Raw genomic sequence first — 18869 nt, 5'->3', positions numbered from 1 at the left:
TTTTTTTTTTTCTTCTGTTTTTTTTTTTTTTTTTTACAATTCTTTTTTTATTCCTCTTGTAATAAGTTGATATATCGTTTTATGGTAACAATAACAAAAACTAAATGAAAAAAAGAAAAGAAGAAAAGAATACTGTCAAGAAACGACAAAACAATAACAAAATTCACCAATATATACATACCCAAAAACTATATTTTCCACTATTCTTTGTTAAATGACTCATTTTCCATTTTTCACTTGTTCCATCATGACTTGTCAGAGCTCTAAAAGCTCCCCATATCACATAAGTACGATGCGAAATTTCGCTCTCGTCTCTTTTTTTTTTCTTTTTTTTCTCTTTTACATAAGCAGTGTTCCTCACGACAACGTCAAACCTCCTGAATCGAGAAACCTGAGGAGGTTCCTGCTGCTCTCCATGACGGCATTCAACTCCTGCTGCTCCTCCGTCGTGGGCGCCTCAAGAACTTCGTCCATAAAAGAAACCTCCGCCACCATATCACTACCAACCTGTGATAAGACCTGCTCCTCTGCCGACATTGTGAGAGAACCGGGCGTCTTTGCACTTTCCACACTTCCACTTTTCCCTTGTGTCTCGCTGCTGCGATGACTGGGATTGTGCGTGTCTGTCGTCCCTGCGGCCATGCGGGGGGCGGCGGTGAGAAGTGTGCGCAGAAGTGCGGACAGGCGTGTCTCTGCCACTGCGCGGCCGGCGCCATCGTGTGTGTTGACTGGCCGCGGTGTTTCCATGCGCATGAACCGCGTGGATTCCCGCCGTGATGAGACCGGCGAGTGTCCAATCGCCATGCCGCTTGTGACGATGCCACCGGCAATAGAGGCCGCGGCGACATCGACAAGCGGCGGTGTTTTACTTCCAATGAATCGCCGCATGCATCGCCGTCGCTCTGTGCAGCGTTGGGCCTTCACAACATACGGGTTTGTCCAGGACTGCGCCACCTTCACCTCCATCGCATCCACGCGGGTTTCGAACTCATCGGAGGTGCCAATGGAGGAGGCGCGGCTGTCAATACTCTGCGTGGATACAGGCGTGTGCATACGTGTGTTGGAGCATGCCTGCGATAAACTACCAGCAACACTATATCGTTGGGCGTTACTCACAGGGCGTGAGAGTGTGGGACTGCGTGGTAGGAAAAGATCACGCTCATGTGTAACGGACATTCTGCAAATAGACATTCCTGGTAAATAAGCTGAAGTAGGTGGTGCAATGTCAAGAAGTACAGAGGACCACATTCGACATCTCGCATCAATGGCATTCAAACGTAGTTTCATCGCTTGCAAATGTTCATCAACAACTTTTTGTTTTTGTTCCTGTGCTGTGAGCATCTCTTTTCGCATAAGAAATTGTTCACGCATGGTGCTTAATTCCTCTGCAGTACCATCTTGTAGTGCCTTTTGACAAACTTCATACTGCTTTAAATGCTGCAATGCTGCAGAATAACATTTAAATGCATGTTGTGAATGCAAAGAAAGGGTATGCATCTCATTAAATATAGAAGGACTCTTTGTTTTATCTAATATGGACAACTGAACCAAAATGCCATCGGTTGCCGATATTATTTTAGCCACACTTTTACCAAGAGTCTCCAACGAAAAGGCAAGTGAGGTGGATGTAAACAGTGTAGGCGGGGCAGGTACATCTGACACACGCTCTGCCAACTCAAATGCCGGTTTTACCTGCATCTCTGCTGCTGTTCGCTGTTCAGCCCGCATCTCACGTAATCGCTTGAGTTTATCATTTATCTCCTGATCCAACATGGCCTCCGGTGGATTGGAGGACTTCCCCGTTCCGTTTATTCCATGTCGGGTGGCACTTAAAAGCGACGTATCATTTACATTCGCTGTATTCTGCGGCATCCCATCCGGGCCGGCGACATCCTCCACTAAGAGAATGTACGGCGCGCTCTCATCCGTCTCGGTGATGGATGTTACTTCTCCCAACATATTACGAGCCAGACGCACTGCCGCCTCCATACGCCGCCGTCTATGCACAAATGATTGTAATAATCCATGTTCGTCCATCACCGTTTGATTGTCACTATCCCGCGTGGAGCTGGTCTTTGAGGTACTTTGCCGTTGAGATGAGGGTAGCTGCATCTTGTTTGTTTCCATCTTTCTTTCTTTCTTCTCGATATGACTACTAATGATACTGTTGTGTTACACCACCAAAACTCCCTTTCTTGTGGATTTCTTTGTTTGCTGTTGTTGTTGTTGTTTTCCTTCTTTTCTTGGGGCACACTATGTTTTCTTGTGTTGGTTTTCTTTTTTCCCCCCTTTTTTTCCCCGTTCCCATAAGGCAGTAAATAAGAAGCAGAAAAACACACCATTCATTTGAATATACACAGACACATATATATATATATATATAAACCAGGAGACACACATGTATATGCAAACACACACACACTCAAGAAACAAAAAAAAAAAGATAACTACAAATAAAAACACATATATACAACTCTGTGCTAGTCGCGTTTCGTCTCGCGAAGATATGCCGCCTCTTGCATCTTCGCTTCTTTAACATTCTCAACAATTGTGCGAAGGTGCTGCGTGGAACGGCGGTTCCATGCCGTCAAGAACAAAATAATGAATGCACCACCGGCGTATATCTTCCCAGGGGACATACGCATGCTCATTGTCACGTCAATTTATTTTTTTTTTTTTATGCGCGTAAGTTTACAAAAATAAATGTAAATAAATGTCTTTGTTTCTTATTGTATTTCACCCGGTGTTCGTTATATATGTTTTCCACTTAAGGGAACTATCGCCGCACTTGCTCTCCTTTTCCTTGTTGTCCTTATCGTTATTGTACTTTCTTCAAAAATTCAACAAATAAAAACAAGCAAATAACCACATATAAGAAAACAAAGAAAAATTATATAGAGAGCAAACAGAGTGAAAACAGAGAAGTCTCCATCCATGATTAGACAAATTTAAAAAAAAATAATAATAATAATAATAATAATAATAATAATAATAATAATAAACTCATTTCTTTTAAGGGTCATATCTAGTTTTTTTAGCGGAAGTTTGATATGCCATTTGCATGATAATGATAGTACGATAAAATGTTTTCTTTGTGTTAACCTTCCCATACTGTTCGGTCAGTATATGCGTAAAGGTGACTCAAAGATACGGTATAAACAAGGGAAAAAAATTAAAAAGACGGCAAACAAACAAACAAACAAACAAACATAGACAGACAGACACACAGACGTCATTAATATCGCAGAAAGTGCTGCATTTATATATATATATATATATATATATATAGGAGACCAGATGATACAGTAAAAAGAAAATAGAGAGGAAATAAAAAATAAAAACTAATAAAAAAAAAAAACCTCACATTATTTAAAGAGACATCAAATCACAACAGCTAATACAATCCCCACCGCTTTTCATCTTTCACTTCCTACATACTGCCGGTGGATGCGGTGTGAGTGTGGAGCTGTGCTCGCAGGGTGTTGGCAATACTCGCCTGTGCCCGTGCCTCCCACGCGAGATCCTCAACAGCAATCTGCTCCACCCATTCCCTTCCATGAGAACTATCTCTTGTAAAGGAATGGGCGTGTGTAGGGGAACTAGAATAAGAATTAGAATTAGAATTAGAGGAGGAGTGAATGAGTGTTTGGTGTTCTGCTCGCTCCACTTCACATGCCCTTGTGAGTTGCGCCACTTCTCGCCGCAGTCGATCACGTCGGGCGGTGGCGAATGCCCATCGCGATTGCAATGATTGCAGTGATGAGGATGATGAGGATTGCAGTGATGGTGATTGTATGGACTGCAAGAGAGAGTGTTGGATCTTCACATCCCCCCGCTGTTCCCGCAGTGCCGCACAACCGGCGTGAAACTCCGCCCGCAGCGACGCATTCGCCCGCCGCAATTCCTCCAACTCTTCCTTTTCTTCTTTTTCTTCTTTTTCATCTTTTTCTTCTTTTTCTTTCCATTGTTCCTTGTGGGATGTGGCTGCGGGGGTCTGCCAGTGGTGAAGCTCCGCGAGGGTTTTTGCCCGCATGGCCCGCAGCTCCGCCACTTCCCGCGTCAGTCGTATGAGTTGTGGAGATGATAATGTTGATGTTGACATCTCAACAGTGAGAGGAGATGTGCGTGAAGACTCTCGCAGTGCCTCCCGCGCCGCATCACAAAACCGCATGGTGTCCAGAAAGACACGTGTTGTCTCCTCTCGTCGCCTTTGTAAAGAAGAAGAAGAAGAAGAAGAAGGAACAACAACACCAGCGGAATGAGAGGAATGGTGTCTATCTATACACTGCAGGTCCATCAGTCGAGTACGCATACTGGAAATACGCAGCAAGGCATCCGAGAGAGTGGATTGCTCCTTTTTGAACTCTGCCTCACATTGGAGAAGTTCATCATTTGATAAATAAGATTTCACAGCACACATCGCACTTTCCAAATCACGTAACTGAGACGAGACCGTATTCATATCGGCAACTAATGCATTCATATAGGTTAAGAAATCCTTTTTAGATTCATGATCCACAATGGTGGGAACATTCGGAAAAGCGTTATAACCAACAGCCGCAAAAGATGATGACTCCAAAAAAATACGATAAATTAAAAACACAAATCTATCCCAGAGTACACATCCTTCTTCTACACTCACACCACCAATTTCACTAACACGCAGTTGTTCCAACAATGCATAAACTTCGTCCATCTTATCTGCACAAGTCATTTCAGTAAAATAATAAGAAAAAGAATCTATCCATACCTTCAAGAAAGAGGTTAACCATGGACTCGAAGAAAACATCGTACAGAAATAAAAATAAGCCTAAAAGAAAAAAAAAAAGAAAAAAAGAAGGGAATAGAGAAAAAAAAAGCAAAGAGAAAAAAAAAAAAAAAAAAGAACCACAAAGCATTCCAAAAGAATTAGTACGATCATATTATTTTCTTTTTCCCTCTCTATTCGTTTTTTGAGTGTTTCTGATCTTTTTTTTTTTTTTTACTTTTATGTGATTATCCGATAGCTAACTTTTTTTTTTTTTAATATATATAATACTTTTTTATTTTTTTTCTTTGCTCAGCCTTTTGAGCTTAAGGATTAATCATTCTTACAGTTTTCTTTTTTACCGTCGAATCTTATAATATTATGTGCAATGGAGGTCATTCGTGTATCGTGTGTGGCGACCACAATTGTTTTATGATATGTACTGTGAAGATCTTTAAGTGTATGTAAAAGATGTTCCACACTCTCCTTATCCAGACCTGTGGTAGGTTCATCCAGCAGAAACAATGTAGAGTCTCGCTTGGCAAATAATCTAGCCATGCAAATTCTTTGAAGTTGACCTCCACTAAATTGTGTCTTCTCAGGACTATGAATATACACATCAAATGGATCATGTAAAAAGGAATGACATCTACTGTGTTGCATGGCTGTATTCACATCACGACGGGCAAGAGTTACCGCGTCTTCTGATAATGTTCTTATATCTGTCATTAGAATATTATCCGCCACTGTTCCCAAGAGGATCGCATGATGTTGTTCTAATAGAGCTATCTTTTCATGTGTGTAGATGGTCCCTTGATGTGGCTGCAGTAAACCGGCGAGAAGTCTCAGACAGGTGCTCTTTCCAGATCCACTTGGTCCGTAAAGAATATTTATTTTTCCAGTTTCTATGGTAAAAGAAATATCTTGAATCCCATTAATTCTCTCATAATGAAAGTTCATATCTGCCGTCTCCGCTGTTTGTCTACTTCCAGATGGTGAAGAAAGTTGATTTCCACTTTTTACCATATCAGGGAAAAATGATGGAATCTCTGGATATATGTAAGTGACATTCTGCAAAAGAATAGGGGCCGAACTCTCACAAGCGCAGATGACAACACCCTTCTGTTTATCAGCAGGACTTTCCTTTAATGAGTTTTCACTTGTTATCAGTGGTTTGTCTGTTTTTATTATTGAATGAGATTTCACATGTGTAAGTTGTTGACTCACCAGGTGACCTACCTCATACCATGATATTAACTGTTCTAATGTATAAAGACCCTCAAGAAGGGAAAGAGTTCGTTGAATGTCATGTTGTAATTGCTGAAGTCTATTAATAAATTGATAAAGTAATAAATAATACATGCCAATATCTATAATATCTAATACCCCCTGTTGATGGTAAGAATTTGTCATTCCAAGGACTAATACAAAAACAAGTCCTGTCACTGCGGATGAAAACCCAGCTTGTCCATGAATGGAAGTTACTACATTTGAGTTAATCATGGATAAATTATAAAGACGCTCTCGAATTCCATTTAAAATAAGTGGTTCCGCATGAAATACACGAATGGTTACATTACGATGAAGTGCATTTGTTGTAAAGGCTTGAACATTCGATTCTGCCAATGCCAATTCTTTACTACGTTTATTCTGTTGTTGACGCATGATGCGTAAAATAAGTTGTGAACCCACAAGTACCGCACTTATGGTGAGAGTGAGTGTAATAGACATATGAAGAAGTACACAAAAAATAGCAATAGCACCATATATAGATGAAAGTACATCTGTTAATAAAGCCCCTGCAACGTCAGCTGATGTTTTGGCGCTGGAATAAATAATTTGTGATAACACAACAGGACTAATAGCTGAAATACGATCTACATGTGGTGTTCGCAATACAGCCATAAGAACAGTCTCTAAAATTGTGTTGTGAATCTTTTGTCCTGCTTGATAAGCCGTCTTATGGGCTAGGAAAGAGAAAAAATGATATAATAATATCACCACAGCAAGAAAGATACATCGTTGTGTAAAGGCAGAGGGAGTGGCGATAAATATTATTGTATGATCATTGTCGTTTATAATGATATCTTCCGCCGTGTTGTTAAAGGTGGCGACTTCTCTGGCTATTTGAGTAATGGCGAGACTCAAACTCGTTGAGAAGAGCATCAATAAAGCCGATAGTAACATGATGCTCACATGCGGCCGCCAGAACTGCACAGCAAAGAAGAATACATCACGTGAAATCATGTATGATTCCTCTTTGTTGTTGTTTTTGTTTTTATTTTTCTTATTTCAAGAGCAAACACCAAAGAAAGAAAAGAACAGAGAATGGATTATCAAGAGAGAAAAAGAGGCACATACATACACAGAAAAAAAAAAAACAATAATAATAATGGTCACTCACAGACTCCAACAGTTCCCTTCTTTTTTCTCTTTTTGTTACACATTTTGCTTTTTTGAATTTTAAACAAAAAAGAAACCACATGATACACATCCAGTTTACTTTTTCTTCTCCAAAGAAAGAAAGAAACAAACAAATAGGAAAAGTTCACATCACTAGATAATATATATATATATATATATATATATATATATATGCAAAAAAAAAAAAAAGCATCACCATGTACACAAAGACTAGACTATTCACTTCTCATTCCGCTTTCGTTCCTCAATCCGCCTCCGCAGTTCTGTGGAGCTGATACGATTATCATCACCGCCAACGGCCACGTATGGAATCTCAATGCACTTCAGCGGCGGTAATCCACGAGAGGCCCGGGCGGTGTTTATCGGCACAAGTGCACCGGCGGTTTCTGGAGAGACCACCAACGCTTCTACAGATGGATCGCGATCGGTACCACCACTCGCCTCTGTGATCCCAACAACATCCAACTCGATATCATGACGAAGATTACGCAAAAAATTAGAAACAGCAGCACGACGGGTTTCAAAGGGTTCAATATAGGAGGCATGAGATTTTTTCGATAACATTTCTTCCAAAGTAACCCCAACACGTAAAGTTTTATTGGTATAAAATAATGCGGTGGTGAGTAGCAGTTTGTGTCCGGCGTGGAGACGGTCAAACGTCCCACCAAGAGCCACATGTGCATACATCGGCTCAAATCCACGATTGGCTGTCATGAAGGCAGATGTAAACAATGGCAATGATGCCGTACTAGAATTGGATGTGTCTTTCTGTTTCTCTGTCACTTCACTTGTTGTTAGTGTTGATGTTGGTGGTGTGAGTGGGACGACACTTACAAATGTTTCTGGATGGTGTTGTAATGCGGCATCGTATAATATCTTCACATGTTGTAGAAGTGTATCACGTCTACCGTCATCTATCTGCAGATGTATGTAAAGAGGATCACTGGGTTCTCCAACTGGGCCCGCTGTGCATAGGGAGTTCAGGTAAGTCAGTAATGCCTTTCTATTGCTCTCTAGTCCAGTTACTGTGCGAAGTCTCAATGCCTTCATATGGGTTTAGAGTACTAAACTAATGGGTTTTTATTCGGTTTGTTGCTTTTATGGTTTATTTATGTGTCCCACTAATAGAGAAGGTATGAGTAAAAAAAAAAATGTAGATAAATAATAAAAACGAAAAAGATAAAACAAAAAAAAAAAAAAAATGGAACACAAAACGAAAAAAAAAAAAAAGCAAAGGGAGAGATATTAATAAAAGGGAAAATGAGTATATGTTATTTGTTACACATCAGATATCTCCATAGTTATGGGGTGATTGTGTAAACAACCCAAAAAGAATCATTTCCAACACACCCCTACAATATACACAAAATAAATGATAATGATGATGTATATATTGTTTGCGTTCAGATATTCAAGTGTCATCATGGATAACGCAGAGTTTCCCACTTGTTGAGAGTATCATCACAAGCCCCATGCACCTCATCGGCTTTTTCACAGATCCAACTTGGACTACAGCGAAAAACACGAAAGTGATGATTAAGTGAAGGAATAGCGTGAATTGTGAAGATGGAGCCCAATCCACCATGTGTAGAATTAGGGAAACAGTAAAAAACTCGTCTTACCCTACTGTGTACCAACGCCATTGAACACATCACACACGGTTCATGACTAACGAAAAGATCTATATTATTCGCCAAATAAGGAACCTCCTCATTACTTGAAGAATCATCACTACACTGGAGATAGGAAAGCTTCTTAAGCACATAGGTAACTGGATGGTCAAGAACAATACCATCTTGTCCTCTACCTCCAGTACAGTTAATTTGTGGAATGTATCCAGAGCAAGCCACTGCATTTGATCTCAAGAGTGGAGGAGCCTCATCGCTAGAAACAAGTATACGCCAATTCTGTGAGGGATCCACCAACACAGCTGCCAATCCAAGTACCTCTGCGCTGCGTGTACGTTCTGCCAATGGCAACACCACTTCATTAAAGATGCGACGAATGTGAACAACTTCCTCTTGTGGAAATGAAGAAGCCGGTCGTGGCTTTGGAGAGGCAAATGGCCACACCGCAGACCACTTTCGCCACTCCTCTGGACACCTGCGAGGGGCTCTGTCTGGCACCCAAACACTTTCCATCCTAATGGGATCTGCAGAACCAGATACCTCCCTAAACCTCTCAAGAAGACTGGTATCCATAGAAGATTCAACCCCAAGCAACAATTGCAGTGAATGATCTTCCTCTGGGACTACAGAAACATCAGTTACAGTTTCAGTAGTCACATTATTGCACAAAGTGTCGTTCTTCTTTTCTTTATTGGTATCCGCATCATCCAAGAGCGGTGATATCGCCTCATTTGGGGTTTTTCGAATTCGCTTCAAATGAGAAGTATGTGATGAGAGTGGAAAATGCTTGTTAGCAATACCAAGAAAGGCAGCACTACAACTAGGCTTTTGTATGCGAATTGCAACACCACGCACGAGCTGAGGGGGTGGTTCTGGGGTAACCACCTCTTCCATTACTAATAGAAAAAGAAAAGAAGAAAAAAAAAATAATAATAAAATAAAGAAGAGAAATCGCGTGTAATTATTATTTTAAAGTACAAACAATTAAAATAAAAAACCCATTATAGGTGTCCTTCAAACACCACCAAAAGAGATACTTTTACTGAGGTTGCACTCAAAAAATTTGACGTATTTTTATCTTTTTTTTTTTTGCATTTATTCATATATTGATTAAACGATGTTTTTACCTAAATAAGAGATAAGGATGAGGGACCACAGTGTGTAACTCAAGAAAAAAAAAATTTAAACTGTCAGAGTATATATATATATATATTCTGTTATTTCCTCAGATCATCCAATGTGAGCTACCTGGTACTGCCTCCGTCGTATTACCCGAAGCACTTTTAAGTACTCCCCAGTGTAGCGTTCAGCAACCACATCAACAGAAATGGCATCATTATACTGTGTATTATTCTCAAAAGCAGAGCAAATCGCTTTCATCATATCAGGTACATCATTCTCTTTTATGGCTATAATATAACAGACACCATTTGACGAAAGAAACTTTGGTAAAGATGAGATAAAGCGGTCTACCACTATACGCCCACGAGGACCTCCACACCACGCGGCGGTGATAAAATCACCTTGGGTCCCTGCGCCCAAGAACTCTTCCATACTTGTTGGAACATAAGGTGGATTAAAGAGAATAACATCAAAGGTAGCATTACTCCCCTCTTCACCACTACAACTTTCTTCTTCAAATGGAGTAAACAAGTCACCCTGATGAAGTTGCAGATGCGGCATTTCATCCCCTTTGAAGTGTTGGTTTATTGTTTTACTCCATGTCATCTCCGTCGCCTCAAGCGCCACGGGATTAACATCCACTCCATGATACTTCACGCCAGCAACTTTCTCCTCCTCCGGCAGCTTCTCCGCACATCCCGCAATCCCAGAGAGGACGAGCATTAAATGCGAAATAACAGTCCCTGAACCACATCCAACTTCCACACAGCGGCGTGGGCTCATCCGGCGCAGCAACACCGCATCTTTGTCAAGGGCCTCCAACAGCAGAAATGTATCGGCCTCCGGCTCATATACACAACTGCGGAAACGCGTATCCGTGAGGCAGTGAAAATAGTCTGGGGTAACCGACATGCAGACTTTTCCTTTTTATCCTCTTGTTATCTTTCTATGTATATGTGAATAAGAAAGAGTTTTTGAAATGTGATACAGCCGCTTTTACTGCTATCTGGAAAAAATAAAAATATGTATAGAAATATACAAGCCTCCTGACAAGTCCCAAGAATCTAAGAAAAAATATAACCAAGACTGCAAAACTATAAGAAACGAAGAACAAAGAAGAAGAAGAAGAAGAAGAAAAAAAAAAAGAAATCTAACACAAAAAGAAAAACGAATAAACTTTACCCAACAGGTATAAAATCATTATTCATTCATTCACCAGGTGGTAAAAAAACACACACACACACACATATATATATTTACAAGTTCGTTAAGCAAGATCAAGTCCTCCACGTACAATAGGTGGAAGACGTATCTGCTGCAGTGTCTCTGTAAGCTCCTTTTCCCATTTATCTTCAAATTGCATAACAGCTGTGTCAGAGAACGCACGCAAAACGTCGTATCGACTCATACCTTTCGGAACGCTATGTGAATGAGTCTCTAAATTTTCCGCCTCTAAAACACTTTTGCCGCTATCCTGAGGTTGAAGAGCGTGAAAATTCAAGACTTTAATTAGTAACTCCATGAAGTTGTCAGAACGAGTCAATTTCTCACGGAGATCATTTCCAATCACCAAGGTACGTTGTAGAAAACCCTCTTGTTTATCATTCGCAAGGTCGTTAAATGTTTTTATGTTTGCAATAAATAAATTACGCAGTAGGGTCCAAGGAGAATGTGGGAGGTATGCAACAAGCAAATCATGCTCTCCACTTGGTGTATATGCACCGTAACAGTTTTCTGACTCAACCACAATACCAAATCTCTCGCAGCAGCGAGCATGAAGATCGCTTATCGCTGGATCAAAAAATCTTGTGATGAGTTTAGTCGTCTCTCTTTGAGATGAAGTATTCAATTCCTGTGTTAAAGTAGTCTCCGTGATATTACCTATACCATCTATCCTGCATGATTTCGCTGATTTTCTCAAAAAACATTCGCACTCATTCTGTATGGCCAACAGGAGTGCCATTTGCAAAAATCCTGAGTGTGATTCTTGTCGAGAAAAAGGTCCAATGCCAAGAGCCACAAGATGAATACGTGTAACTTTATCCGCATGTGTATTTAAGTACCTTCGCAACGGTAGTAACACATCTCGTCTGAGAAATGTGATTCCCTGAACCACCTGAGAAGCCCGGCGGAGATCCCGTGCGAGTGATGAAACCAACGCTGCAGAACTGGAGGTGACGGTGGGTTGATGGAAAGAAGTATCCGCAGCGGAAGCCACAAAAGCCGCAGCAGCATCTTTTCTCCGCTCAACAGAACTCTTTCTCCGACGTTTGGAGGGCTGCTGCTTCGACTCAACAATTTTCCACATAGTCTTCCTTATTCCTCTCCTACTTGCCGCAAATAAGAGAAAGAGAAGGCAGCTAATTAGGCAAATACAGAATTACACGGAGTCGTTTTTTTTTTTTTTTTCCCTTCCTTTCCCTCCCTTTTCCATCAAGCACTAGAAAAGAAAAGAGAAACAAAGAAATAAAAATAAAACCATAGAGGGAGCACACACTGAAGAACGCAAATAGAGGAAAGAAAGCAAACAAAGAAAGAAAAAGTTTTATAATATAACATACTCCTGCCCATACGCTGGACAATAAAACCAGGACGTTAAAAAAAAAAAAAAAAAAAACAGAGAGAGAGACCAACCCCACACCAATGGCGAAGAAAAGAAAAAAGTAGGAGGTGTGCTATCTCGACAGCAAAATGGAAAAAGAGGAAGCATGCAACAGTCACTCATACAATAGGTTAAAGAGAAAAAAAGGGTATATTTTCTGCTTTAACTGTAAACTCACTCTATATGGTAAATAAGGAAAAGAAATGCGATAATCGACAGCGTGAACAAATAAATGTAATATTTATTATATCAAGATTCTGCAGGAAAAACACGCATCCGCAGGTGTTCTGTTGCTACAGAAAGCTGAGCAAACGTTGGTATAAAGGCACGCAGACGAGTCCCACGTTCCACTTCAAAAGAAAGCACACTCGACATCTGCTCAGTATCCGCTGCTGTAGCACATGAAGGAACTATGCGTTCATAATTCTCTACTCCACGATAACGTCTGCTGTTAATGTCTTGCACAGCTGCAGACACTGCAGCCAAGGCTTCCATGTGTTCGCGGAATACACCGCTTGGAAAGGAGTCTTGAAAACTTTTTCGTCCATGACGTTGAACCTCGGTCTCAAGATGTTCTAATTGCGTTCGTAACGACTCGCATCCAGCCATGATAGAAGTAGCAACAATACTAACCGCATCTCGTAATGCTTTTGTTGTTGTTGGTGTCGTCGTCGTCGTCGTTACTCCTCCTAATAGATTAGATGATTGAAAAGAACGGTCAGTAAGGAGGCACTGTAGGCGCTCTTTTTCTTTGCAAGTGCGTTCAAATTCCTCGGAGAGTCTTTGCAGGTGACGTTTTGTCAAGTCACAGGAAGAACACCTAACCACTGGTTTAGCGCTACCACCACCTGGAGCCAAATTACTACTATCATTACGGATATGATTAACACCATTATTACAATCAGAAGTAGGAATAGCTGCAATAGTTTTTTGACTTCGAAGCTCTCGAAGCTCAGTCTCTAATGAAGTATTACGTTCTCTAAGTTCCTCAATTGCTTCAAGAAGCGACGAACCACTCTCCACTGGTGGCGTTATGGAGGCGCTTCTTGAACGTCTGCTAGATTCAACTACCGGTGATTTAGACTTCCTACGGGTCTGTATGTGAGAACTTCCCTTGCGACTTTTATTAAGAGATTCGTTCCTGTCTTCTGTAGTTCCAATACGCTTAAGGGCTTGTTCCCGTAGACGCTGTGTTTCTTTCTTAGACATGGCTTTCATCTCCTTTTGTAGTCTCTGGAATTGATCCTGTAATTTCTGGTATGCCTCCTGAATGTTACTATTCTTAACTTCCTGTTCTTTTATAGTTTCTCGCAAGGAGTCTCGTTCCTTCTCTAGGTCTTTCACTTTACGAAGTAACCTTGGCACCAACTTTGCATAATCTACATTCTCCTCTTTGGCCTTTTCACTAGATGCTGTCAAAGAAAGAAGAGCGTCTTGTTTCTGCCGTAGAGCCTCCTGCGATACCTGCTGCATCTCCATTAAGTGTTTCACTTCTGCCTTCGCCGATGACAAGGCTGCTACAAGTTCACGATTTGTACGATCTAGTGCCGCCGCACGACTAACAAGAGCTTGCTCCCTTGAGTTTTGGGATGTAACATTATCTACAGTTTTTTCTTTTTCTTCCCCAGTCACTAATATGGGAGAAGTATGTGACTTCGTTATGTTGCCATCTCGCGGTGTATGCTCCGGTCGAGCAGTGCCCCAATCCCAATTCGGTCCGTGGGTATTACATCTCTTACTTGATATCGGACGCAGACACTGTGAAGGATCTACAAACAACTCCCCACTCCATGCGTAGGGATGCTCCTTCGGATCCTTTTGCTTCACCTGTTGTTTTTGTTGCAATTGTTGTTGTTGTTGCTGCCGCTGCTGCTGCTCCTCCTCCTCCTCCTCTTTTTGTGGTTTCACTGACTCGTTTAACGATGCTGCATGCCCCCGTGGTGTCGCCACTGTTTCGCGGCATAGTTCTGCCATACACCTGAGCAGCCGCATGGTGCCGCGTGGGGCAGTTCGTGGGGTGGGGATGCCGACGAAATGCGTGCGGGCGGCGGGGGGGACGGCGTTGCGGAGGGCGGCGGTGAGGGGCCCGCGGGGCGGGAACGTCCGGCCCCCGCCGCTGCGGAGGAGGCGGTCGAACTGCTGGAGGGCGTCGGCCCCACCGCCGGCCCGCACGACCCCCACCGCCCCGTACCCCGCCAGCTCCACCCGCACCACCACCACCGACGAGGAGAAAGAAGAAGAAGAGGAGGAGGAGGAGGGCCCCACGAGGGCGGGCGGGAAGTCCTGCAGGAACCGCAGAATGGCCCCCCACCGCGACGAGGACCCCTCGCGCTCCACCACGTGGTACTGCGCCTCCCCCACCCCCCGCACCTCACGCTGCTGAAGAAGATCATACACCGTTTTACCATCAACGCGGAAGGCAACGGCAGACACACGCGCAAAGCAGCACTGCTCAGCTGCCCGAAAAAGGAGCGGAATAAAGTGCGCGTAGAGTTCAAATGCCACCTCTAATTCTTCCCCCGATGTAATTTTACCTCCCCCATTATGGGACTCATAGGCAGCAGTATTGTTGCTGCTATTACTGCTATTCATACCGTTAGCGTCACCTTCGCCATTTTCATCATCCGGTATCGCTACAATGAGGGTTGCATTACCGCCCTGTCGAACCTGTTCCAGCAACGGGCCTACTACATGGCCAACAATATCGTGGGCAGGACTTAAGACATGCGACAAAGAGAGCGAGTGTAAGCGGCCAGAATGCAGTACCCTTAAACCGTCTTCAAAGACGGCGTCAAAGAAGTTATCATCGCGAGACTCATGGGGAATAATACAGAATGTACGCAGCGACATATTCATAATATTCTCTTCTTCTTACTGCTGCTGCTGCTGCTGCTGCTGCTACCCCCAAGGAGATTCGCAATCCTCCTTTTTCTTGTATTCCGACAAAACCTCAAACGAGGCTATTCTCTTTTTGTGAAACAAATACGCGTAAAAACAAAAATTAGAAAAATAAAAAATACTCTTACTCAATAAATACCAATACAAGGAGAAAGGAAATATTCAAATACCATAATTACTTGACTAAATCTGCGTCTTTTTCTCACATTGTTCATATGAAAATACCTCATGTACACCAATTCAAATAAATAAATAAATAAACAGAATGGAAAAGATGGAGTTGGAGGAGGAACGAACGAGCGATAAATAAGTGAGAGAAAGGGAGGGGGATACGCACAATTCACAGAATGAGAGTCGCGGAATTTATTCCAAAAAAAAAAAAAGGAAAAAAAAAAAAAACAGTATCTCATTTTCTTTCTTCGTGGTGGAATGATGACTTTCTACAAGACCCTTTGCTTTTTTTTTTTTTTTGTCCTTCATTCTTATTTTTATTTATTTCGGTCATGGCTCTTATTTGTTTTAACCGCAGTGTTTCTTTCATTCAATGCTTTACAATTTCTTCTGTTTTAACATCAACTAGGGAATCTCTCTCAGAATCAAAAGAAAATGAAAAACACAAATAAGAAAAAGCAGTCAACTGTTTTGATATCTTATTAGTTCCTGCAAACTAGTAAGCCTTCGTACCAGATGCAATAATTTAATCTCGTCAGCACGAAATAAGAGTGTGGGTTTTATACACACTATACTTTCACATTAATAGTGAGAGAACGACAAAAAACCACAGTAATACCAACGAGTATGAAAGAGCAAATAATAACAATAATAATAACAATTAAAAAAAAAGTAAAGATTTAAATTATAAACTCCCTTTATCCATGCGCATACTCTCAACCACCACCCACTTTTTCATCCCTTATTTACACAGAAGAAGCTTTTCTTCTTCATTGAAATTAATTTCATGAAATATATATGAGCGATTCCTTTTTTATTTAACTCTTTGCTATTTGGGCCTTGTCATCCTTGTTTTTATACTTCCTTCTCATCTACACATGTGTCGTCAATCCGTCTTGGAGGAAGTAGTTGGAGAGTTGTGCCTATTGACTCCCTCACTGATGTTACTGTTACTGGTGCTTGTGATGACATCCCCTAACATGAACCGAATGTCTTTCTTGAGTCTATCGGAAAGGTTACGTGGCAAACGTCCCTCTGATCGTAGTGTTTCAAAAAGCGCAGTGGCGAGTTTCACAATGAGTTGGGGGTCTATCACTGGTTGACGTCGAATAAGGCGTCGGTAGAGAATGTTTGCTTCACGCTTTAGTTCATATTCTTGCGCTGCGGTTAATCGGGAATCTAGCTGTTCGATAATATTCGTTATCACTTGATGACAAACCTCTTCATACTGATTATTAAGTTTTGGAATATGTTCTGGTCTCTTGTATATAGGATAACGCACTACGCCTATACTTGGTTCCCATCCATAAAATGTCATAATCTGAGGTGATGGCTTCGCAACCTCATTTAATACTTCCGCTTCAAAGATGAAAAAATCCTCCATTAACTGTGTGTAATGTTCATCCGTGCAAGGCGGACCTGTTCGAAGTGCTGGATGCCACCATTCCCTCTCTTTACGCGACAATGGATCAGATTCCACCTTGGTAATACGGCGAAACTTCGCCCCACTCAGTCGAAGATGAGCTAAAACAAGTTCTACTACTTGTCCCTGTGACTGTGTATCCTCCTTATTTTTCATTACAGATGTACTACAATCACTAACTTTTCTTTCACCATTAATTTTGTTTTCCGTCCCAAGTATCTGGACAAGTGGTAAAAAAACAGCTTGAGATATGCTAGTACTCTTTTTACGTTCTCCATTCTTTACTTCCGTTGAGTTACCGTTCAATATCGGATCTGTATCTTTCGAAGGACTCGTTGTCACTTCAACTACGTTATTTTTACGCTCTTTTTCCTCTAAGGCGGCGGAAACCTCTAGTAGGAGATAATCTCCTTGAAAAAATCGTAAAAGTTTACCTACGCTCTTCATGCGATAGTAGTCATCTATACCAAGACCTGGTCGTATCAATCCAAGCTCTGTGAGATCATTGTCCATAAAAAATACAACATCCCATAATCCACTAGCCGCCAAAGAGCGAACCACATCCATCTTATGGAAGACAGAGCCATCAAGAAAGGCGGTATGCTCTGATGGGGCAATGAAGTTTGAGAGACTCGCAAGTGAGATACCCCACAATGAGGGACGCATTACCAACCACCGCACTTCGCTCGAACACCGTGGTGGTTTTTTATCTTCGCTAAAGAACAGTTCTGTATCCTCTGGCTGCTCTGGTGGGGCACGTAGAGTGGCAATGCGAACAATATCCGCCCCGGCATCTTTATCCTCATCATTATCCTTCCCTTCTCCTTTTTTCTTCTTTTTGATTCCACTACTACTTTTATCGATGGCGGTATTGGAGTTTGTTTGACGCGCCGTATTTGGTCGTCCACACGAGGTGAAGAAACCGCCACATCCAACATTTACTTTTGACTTCTTGGCTGACATGGCAGCAGTCTGTGGAAGAAAGAAGGGCGCCAGATATTGCAACTTCCCTAATCCTCCAGGTGCAAAGACATCATCAATGCTACCTTGCGAGAGCAGCAAATGTCTCGCCTTAAGATTTCGGTAGAGGCCTGTGAGTTCCTCCTCAGTAAAGAGAGGATGCTGACGAACTCCAGATGGACCCGAGCTGACGAGCGTGTCATCCACATCCCACACGCAAAGTACTCTCTTGCGTGTATCCAGCTCCCCACAACTACCGGGACTACCACCAGTACTAACATCCGGGTGAGCAGTGGAACTAACTCCATGGGCACTTCGTGATAGACCAGCGACCGATACATCTGCAGGATCCCCAGCCAAGGACCTCACTGTTTTTTTAATATCAGAAAACGTCTGAAGCTGGTGGAATCTTGTTTTAATTGAGACATAAGGAATTCCGGCATCAGAGGTTTCCCTTGGAGCCTCTTTCATATTTAAAATAAATAAAAAATAAAAAGCTCCTTTGCTAACTCTGTTTCTTTTTTTTTTTTTTTTTGTGGAGGGGTGGGGATTGTACCATAAACATTTAAAATAGAGATGATAAACAAAAAAGAAGTTTTGAAAAGTAATCCATTAAGGCATAAAATCATTAAAAACAAGAGCAAAGGTCAACGCAAAAATAACAAACAAGAATAAAAAAAAAAATAAACTAAACCGAACTGAACTAATTTGAAGACAAATATATAAAAAAAAAAAAGACATCTACCTCATATGGGGTTTCAGAATTGCAAAACGGGAGTGCAGGTTAGAGAGGAGATGCATGCACTGAACTAAGGCACTGGATCAGAATAATAATTGCAGTTTGCTAGCAAAAAAAAAAAAAAAAAAAAAAAAAAAAAAAAAAAAAAAAAAAAA

General features: G+C 41.6%; 9 protein-coding genes across 9 annotated transcripts; all 9 read right to left on the bottom strand.

Moving 5' to 3' along the window:
* Positions 1 to 357: 357 nt before the first annotated feature.
* Positions 358 to 2112, bottom strand: TM35_000171400 (uncharacterized protein; the record flags this gene model as incomplete). The annotated part of the gene is made up of 1 exon (XM_029026219.1): positions 358 to 2112. The coding sequence occupies one exon, from the start codon at positions 2110 to 2112 to the stop codon at positions 358 to 360; it is 1755 nt and encodes a 584-aa protein (XP_028882334.1).
* A 1318-nt stretch (positions 2113 to 3430) lies between these two features.
* Positions 3431 to 4714, bottom strand: TM35_000171390 (uncharacterized protein; the record flags this gene model as incomplete). The annotated part of the gene is made up of 1 exon (XM_029026218.1): positions 3431 to 4714. The coding sequence occupies one exon, from the start codon at positions 4712 to 4714 to the stop codon at positions 3431 to 3433; it is 1284 nt and encodes a 427-aa protein (XP_028882333.1).
* Positions 4715 to 5080: 366 nt separating this feature from the next.
* On the bottom strand, positions 5081 to 6994 carry TM35_000171380 (ABC transporter-like protein; the record flags this gene model as incomplete). The annotated part of the gene is made up of 1 exon (XM_029026217.1): positions 5081 to 6994. One exon carries the CDS (start codon positions 6992 to 6994, stop codon positions 5081 to 5083), a length of 1914 nt encoding a protein of 637 aa, XP_028882332.1.
* A 396-nt stretch (positions 6995 to 7390) lies between these two features.
* Positions 7391 to 8221, bottom strand: TM35_000171370 (uncharacterized protein; the record flags this gene model as incomplete). The annotated part of the gene is made up of 1 exon (XM_029026216.1): positions 7391 to 8221. One exon carries the CDS (start codon positions 8219 to 8221, stop codon positions 7391 to 7393), a length of 831 nt encoding a protein of 276 aa, XP_028882331.1.
* Positions 8222 to 8592: 371 nt separating this feature from the next.
* Positions 8593 to 9693, bottom strand: TM35_000171360 (putative deaminase; the record flags this gene model as incomplete). The annotated part of the gene is made up of 1 exon (XM_029026215.1): positions 8593 to 9693. One exon carries the CDS (start codon positions 9691 to 9693, stop codon positions 8593 to 8595), a length of 1101 nt encoding a protein of 366 aa, XP_028882330.1.
* Positions 9694 to 10029: 336 nt separating this feature from the next.
* Positions 10030 to 10833, bottom strand: TM35_000171350 (uncharacterized protein; the record flags this gene model as incomplete). The annotated part of the gene is made up of 1 exon (XM_029026214.1): positions 10030 to 10833. The coding sequence occupies one exon, from the start codon at positions 10831 to 10833 to the stop codon at positions 10030 to 10032; it is 804 nt and encodes a 267-aa protein (XP_028882329.1).
* A 355-nt stretch (positions 10834 to 11188) lies between these two features.
* Positions 11189 to 12229, bottom strand: TM35_000171340 (uncharacterized protein; the record flags this gene model as incomplete). Its single annotated transcript, XM_029026213.1, has 1 exon — positions 11189 to 12229. The coding sequence occupies one exon, from the start codon at positions 12227 to 12229 to the stop codon at positions 11189 to 11191; it is 1041 nt and encodes a 346-aa protein (XP_028882328.1).
* A 543-nt stretch (positions 12230 to 12772) lies between these two features.
* Positions 12773 to 15379, bottom strand: TM35_000171330 (uncharacterized protein; the record flags this gene model as incomplete). The annotated part of the gene is made up of 1 exon (XM_029026212.1): positions 12773 to 15379. The coding sequence occupies one exon, from the start codon at positions 15377 to 15379 to the stop codon at positions 12773 to 12775; it is 2607 nt and encodes an 868-aa protein (XP_028882327.1).
* A 1099-nt stretch (positions 15380 to 16478) lies between these two features.
* Positions 16479 to 18446, bottom strand: TM35_000171320 (uncharacterized protein; the record flags this gene model as incomplete). Its single annotated transcript, XM_029026211.1, has 1 exon — positions 16479 to 18446. One exon carries the CDS (start codon positions 18444 to 18446, stop codon positions 16479 to 16481), a length of 1968 nt encoding a protein of 655 aa, XP_028882326.1.
* Between the last annotated feature and the right edge of the window lie 423 nt (positions 18447 to 18869).

This window comes from Trypanosoma theileri (assembly GCF_002087225.1).
Source record: "Trypanosoma theileri isolate Edinburgh chromosome Unknown TM35_Tth_17_V1, whole genome shotgun sequence".
Lineage (NCBI taxonomy): Eukaryota > Euglenozoa > Kinetoplastea > Trypanosomatida > Trypanosomatidae > Trypanosoma > Trypanosoma theileri.
The sequence above is the reverse complement of the archived record's forward strand: the minus strand, read 5'-3'. Positions and strand labels throughout refer to the sequence as shown.